Raw genomic sequence first — 6,341 nt, 5'->3', positions numbered from 1 at the left:
GCCGCCAATGCATCTTGTCCGGGTTCATCTTTGAGGCCAGCATGATGACGATGCGGATCGGTACCGAGGACCTGCCGATCTCGCCACACTCTGCAAGTGTAGCGTTGGTACGGAGTACTCTGTACGGAGTACTCCGTAATTACAGGACGTGAAAAAGGGGTACTTGGTACTACAGTACAGCACAAGAATGTAAGTACCTAGTAGGTACTAGTAGGTTGGTACCTAAGAGTTAGTACTTATCGTGCTCAGTGCTCTGTACTTGTAATACGAAGTACTTAGGTAATGAAATGCTAAGCAAGTAATTACTTCCAAGTACTTACTCCGTACTCAGTACCTAGTACGGAATAGTACCTACTAGGTCGTGATATGTGTAAGTTGGAAGCACAACTTTTTGCCCCCCCACTGTAAGTAAGGACTGTAAGTGTAAGTATTACTCCTACTCCGAACTTGGGTGGCATATGCACATGAAGGAACTAGTGTACGGAGGTCTTGTACTTGTGTGCTTGATGTACTTACAGAGCGCTGTAGTTGTACTTGTAGTACATGCACTCGCTGGTCGTGGACAGCATGTGAGTGGACACGGACAAGGCACTCCCGGTCTGCAGTCAATGTGGATATTTGTACACTTTGTGCAAGTGTGGAGTACATGCTGCTTGCCTTGCATCTACGCGCTGGTACGGTGTTTGTTATGCGACATCAACAGTATAGAGCGGCCGTCACGCGCGCGACCCGTCTCTTTGGCCACTCACTCACGTGCCTTGCTTGCGTCTTGGCTCTTCACCAAGGGATGGCCTCCCAGGAATGGACTCTCGGACGATTCAACTCTCCCCCGTCTCCTGCGCTCGCGGCAGCCATGGCATCACCAGCTGCAATAATGCCCATAGACATCTGAAACGGCGCCCCTGTCCTCGTGGAATCATGCCGTGGGCCAGGCCAAGTACGATTGGGTAGGGGGCGATCGCCCGACGATGCTGGAGGAGTCCCCGTACCCATGCATGTTGATCGTATTCGCACCACCTACGGTACAAGTATACCCCCCCCCCCCCCCCCCCTACCCTCGTGCGGGACGGATTCAGGTACAAGTACTTACTCCGTGCATGTGCAGCTACAGTACTCTGATGCTGCGGGTAGGTGAACAGAAAGTACGAGAGAGGCGCAATCATTGTGCACCGAGTGGGCGGAGTGCACCTTTACTTTTCGTATTCCTAATAATAGCAGGCAAACGTATGGAGCACCAGTAATTAAGCAGTAAAAAATGTGTGCAATAACGCAAGATGGGAACCAAGGAACCAAACCTCCAGTGGCGCAAACGCCCTGCACGGTATTGTACGAACAGTGGACGTATAGGTAATTAGTTAGTTGTACAGTACGCGGTTCGGGCGCACCAGCACTGGAAGCGTGCACCAATTATGACTTCGGCTGCCGCACCATGGCACTACTGAAATCACCACCGCTATGCTATAAATAAGAGCAAGACTAAGTAGGTACCAAGGTTTAGTGCATGCATGCTTGTGCTAGCTTTGCTCGTGAATGCCGCGGTCGTTGCGAGGACGGCCAACACGAGCCAAGCAAGTCAAAGGAGGGTCGACGAGACGAATGAATATTATCATCACATGTACTGGTGGCCATCCTTCCTTGGCGTCCATCGTCCACCTCGTGCGGCGGCGAGGTGGGCAGGCGACGTCGGCCGTGTCCGCGAGCGCAGCGAGAATCAGCGAGGGCCGAGCTGACCCTTTCGAGCAGCTTGCATTCTAGAATCAACGCCACGCCGAGCTCGGCCTTTTCCCCCGGCAATTCTTCCCTCGACTCAGCCATGGCGTCGCCGTGGAGGCGCGACTATTAGTGGGAGGCTGCGATGGCAGAGCAGAATGACGAGTAATTAGCACGGGCCGGCCAAGACAAAGCAAGACAAGGCGACAGGAAGGAGACGACGTGAGAGACGATGGCCGGCTTGTACCGGCCGAGAGCCATCCGGACCTGCGCGCCCTCACCCTTGGCCAGACGTCGCCGGCTGCGACATGCCGGTCCGGGGTAAGCCGGGGGCAACGAACGAACCCCAGCGACGGCCGTTTGTTCGGCGGCACAGACTCGACGGCGGGCGCAGGCACGCGTGCGCGTCGTCACCGATGCCCCAAGGCGCGCCGTCGGCCGTCGTCGACCGTCGACCTCGGAGGGACCTGGGCCGCTTCGTCCTCGCCGTGCATTGCAGGTGTCATGATGCTCGTCTTGCCGACTGCCGACCGTGGTTGGCGTCGCCGTCAAGCCTCGCGTCCATCAGGTCAGCGCCGATGGAACCAGCCGATGGGAAAGGGGGGGGGGGGTGCGGGTGGTGGTGCGGCGCGGGGCAAGGACGTCGTCGGTGGTGCCAGATGGAGAGGAGACGTAAACCTTGCGCCGGCTCCGTATGCCGCTCGACGTCGGAACGAACCTTGCGGAGGCAACTTGGCCCGAAGTGGCAGATACAGGTCCTCGGCCACGGCCATCCTCCATTGGCCGCCCTGGCAGCCCATGGGCCGCGGCCGACCCTGTCTCGACCGTTGGCAATCCGAGAGGCGGGTCCAGACCGCCCGACTCCCGACGCCAGGATCCGACGCACGCACCCGCCGAGGGTTCATGCGCGTCCAGGAAGGGGTCCAGATCGGACGCCGTGGGGCGCGCGCCGGGGCTGTGGCGGGCGACGGGCGGACCTGACGTGACCTCTGGGCGAACCTTTTGGTTCGGAGGATTCGAAGGCTCGGCGCGGCCAAGACGAGAAATGAGGATAATCAAGTCGACTTTGGCTCGCCGGCAGCCACGTGCTTTGTGGTTGCTGCCCTCGTATTGAAGTCGGTGCAGGCAGTAGGTGCACTCGTTACGTGCGCACGTAATTAAGCGAATAAGCGCAGCTCCGCACAGTACTTACACCGACACCGACATGCACTTACACGTAAGTACATGTACTACTTAAGTATTATACGCTGTGGCTGTACTTTTACCTATGCACGATGCCGTAGGACGAGCGCATGTACATGTATGTACGAAGATGCTACGGGAATACTATTAGCTCTCGTAGAGGAGCATGCAGGTGTGCAGCAAGTATCGTGGACCTCGTCGCACGTGTGCTTGTGCGGCATCGATGCAGAATGACAAGTACAGGTACGAGTGCCATCCCTCGGCACATGTACTCCGAACCCTCGTGTCCTTTGCACCTTTGTCGAGCTCTGCAAACGTGCAGCGGCTGACGGCTGACGGCAGTCGGCGTGAGAAGGCGCTCAGGGCGCTCAAGGCGTGCCTGCCACGGCGGCGTGACTCGTCCTGCGTGCTTGCTTCCTTGCGGCCAAAGGCAGCAACGACCCCCAACGGTGAGATGACCTTTTTTCAACCCATGTCCTCCTTCCTTGATCGCACACACCACCACCATCACCACCGCCCCCATCACCACCACCCCCATCACCACCACCCCCATCACCACCACCCCCATCACCACCACCTCCATCACCACCACCTCCATCACCACAGCCTCCATCACCGACACCTCCATCACCACCGCCTCCATCACCACCGGCCCCATCACCACCGCCTCCATCACCACGACGCCCATCACCATCGCCCCCATCACTACCGCCCCCATCACGACCCCCGTCAAAGCCAGTGCCGGCCGACATCCGTTGAACACCGTGCCTCCCTTGCCCGAAGCTGCCCTCCCTCGCTCCCTCCCTCGCCCACTCCCTCCCGCCCTCCCACCTGCCCTCTGATCTGCCCTCCCATCTGCCCTCTCATCTGCCCTCCCATCTGCCCTCCCATCTGCCCTCCTATCTACCCTCCCATCTATCTACCCTCCCATCTATCTACCCTCCCATCTATCTACCCTCCCATCTATCTGCCCTCCCATCTATCTGCCCTCCCTCCTCCCCGCGCCATCCATGGCCGACGGGCGAGCATGGCCCTCGGACGGCAGCTGGTGCACGATGAAGCTCGAATCTCAGACATGCTTGGGGGCACCCGGCGCCAGCGCGTCAAGGACGCCATGCTGCCGCGACCAGGCCGCCGAAGAATGCTGACAAGGCTGACAAGGCATGGCACGGGCGTTTCAGTGTCTGCACCGTACACGTGATGGCTCCATGATGAATGCCTCGAGGTGCGACCGAGAAGAAGCTGCGTGGGAGCTCTCCGCCATCCGTCCATCCATGGTCGCCGTGGCGCATCCGTGGCTGACCGCCGACCAAGCCATGGCGACGTGGGAGCGAGAATAGTAAAAGATATGCTCTAAACGGGGTTTCGTCGCCACACAAACACCTCGCCATCCGTTGTTGCGGGTGTATCTCTAGCTTCCTGTTCGTCGGTGACTGATAAAAACCGGACGGACTCAGGAGACGAAAATGGCCCGTGGCGGAACCTTGTCTCCGGTCGCTGAAACAGGCGCATCTCGGCCGACGAGGATGAATTACGTACGCCCGAACGTATTCGGCAGCTCATGCGACGTTTGGACAAGTTTAATTGCACCTACCGTGACAACAAAATGCACTTGCGGTACTTGCACCTACGTACGCGTACACGAGTGCATGGGCGACTACGTGTACGCCGTCCATCCGCCCTGCCATTCGTCGACTATTCGCCGAATGCGACGAGGCATCTGCTCAACATGCGAGCCGCCATGGCAGACTGCTGATGACCGATGATGAAAAGAAGGGTTGAAAAGTATTACCACCCGATGATTGGCCTGCAACCCATGGAACTGGACATGGGTCGGCCAAGGTTGACAGCGCCTTGGCCAACCCGCCTTGGCCAACCCGCCGTTGCCGCTTCCCTGGTCGGGTTGGCAACAGCCTTCCACCGAAACGCGGCCCCAAACAGCAGTCGACGAGCCAGCCGATCAGTACCGCGTCGGGATGGTGCTTTCGTCGTCCGTCTTGAGGTCCGATGAATGGTCGCGTGCAAGACGCAGCTTCGTTCGTCCAAGCTCCGCGCGAAGAGAAACGAAGTGGGCGGCGAGAAACGAAGATGCGACCGCCACCGACCTTGGGCCGCGTGCCTCGTGGCAGGCCGGGCATCCCCACGGATGCGACGGTCGAGCGAGCATACGTTGCAGCTGGCCGTGTGTCAGGAGCATCGACGGCAGCTTCTGCAACATGATTGAGATCGACGGCTTGTGCCGCCAAGACAGGCTCCGATCACATGGCTCCGTTTCAGACCGACGCCATCGCTCGACGGAATTGTCATTCCCGATCCGTCCTCTCGTCGCTCCACCATCGTGCAGGACGATGCCAACCGAGCTCCCGAGCCCATGTGCGAGTTGGGCTGGCATGCGGATACGGTGCCTCGCCGTGCCATTGCGACGCCTCGATGGCTTGCGCACCGATGCCTGCCGTCGACTTGTTGCGTGCACCTTGGACGCGTTGGCCGCGTGCCGGCCATTGACCTGGGTCGAGTCTTGAACCGGCACGCCAAGTCTCTCGTCCACCTCGCCGGCCGCTTTCTAGAACAGGCCAAATAGAGTTTGCCATCATCTCGTCGACGTTTGTTTCGGTCGAATCCCTTGCCGGCTGGGCTGCCTCGGCAACGACACACACGTGCGCCCTCGTCCTGGCCGTGAAAAAAAACGTCCGAGACGGAGCTCTCGACCTTGCCCACGAACGGAGCTGCCTTTGTTGACGCGCGTGGCGGCGCGACTGTTCGCCCCCCGAGGATGCCATGGCGGCAACGTGCGATGACCGACGGTCCGCCGTCGACCGAGAGCCGGCAGAGGTGCCAAGTCCAATCTCCACGGCCCATCCCTCGAGTTGCCCTGTTCATTTCGGCCGTTTGCAGAAAGGTCGAGGCAACACGATGCAGCGTCAGGTGCAGTCGATGGTGCTAGACTGGATTGGGGAAACCTAGGTCTCGCCGTCACTTGCTCTGAGCATCTACCACCAATACTACTTGCATCTTGCTGCCGAGACGTTCTAGGTAGGTACGCGTACCAGGTATTACTTGGTGCTCGCAGTGCTTTCTTGCTGCAACTGTACAAGTGCCGATGGCACAAGGCTGCGGCGCAGGGTACTTGCGCCTCACATGAACGCCCATGCCCATGCACGCAGTCGGGGTACTTGGACGCACATGCACGGCAACATGCACATGCGCCCGCCTACCCCAGGCACATGAGAGGGTGCCCCGTACGGAGGCTGGCTGTCGAACCTGATCTTGCTTGAGCAGCTTTCCCCGTCGAACCTTGTGCCGCGCTAGAGCGTCGCGATGCTTGCGCACACCCCCGGCGATTAGAGAGGACGGATCGGAGATGCACGTACCGGGGCCGCTGGCCAGCTGGGCTAGACAATGCGGGTGGTTCATCTTCATGCGGCATCAGGCAAGATGGTTGTCTGTGG

At 59.3% G+C, this 6,341-nt stretch overlaps 2 protein-coding genes across 2 annotated transcripts; both read right to left on the bottom strand.

The window, feature by feature from the left end:
• Positions 1 to 2,274: 2,274 nt before the first annotated feature.
• On the bottom strand, positions 2,275 to 3,644 carry DCS_04083 (uncharacterized protein; the record flags this gene model as incomplete). Its single annotated transcript, XM_040801395.1, has 2 exons — positions 2,275 to 2,774; positions 3,392 to 3,644. 2 exons carry the CDS (start codon positions 3,642 to 3,644, stop codon positions 2,275 to 2,277), a joined length of 753 nt encoding a protein of 250 aa, XP_040656428.1.
• Positions 3,645 to 4,852: 1,208 nt separating this feature from the next.
• Positions 4,853 to 5,772, bottom strand: DCS_04082 (uncharacterized protein; the record flags this gene model as incomplete). Its single annotated transcript, XM_040801394.1, has 2 exons — positions 4,853 to 5,455; positions 5,548 to 5,772. 2 exons carry the CDS (start codon positions 5,770 to 5,772, stop codon positions 4,853 to 4,855), a joined length of 828 nt encoding a protein of 275 aa, XP_040656427.1.
• Between the last annotated feature and the right edge of the window lie 569 nt (positions 5,773 to 6,341).

Source organism: Drechmeria coniospora, chromosome 02 (assembly GCF_001625195.1).
Source record: "Drechmeria coniospora strain ARSEF 6962 chromosome 02, whole genome shotgun sequence".
Classification (NCBI taxonomy): domain Eukaryota; kingdom Fungi; phylum Ascomycota; class Sordariomycetes; order Hypocreales; family Ophiocordycipitaceae; genus Drechmeria; species Drechmeria coniospora.
The sequence above is the reverse complement of the archived record's forward strand: the minus strand, read 5'-3'. Positions and strand labels throughout refer to the sequence as shown.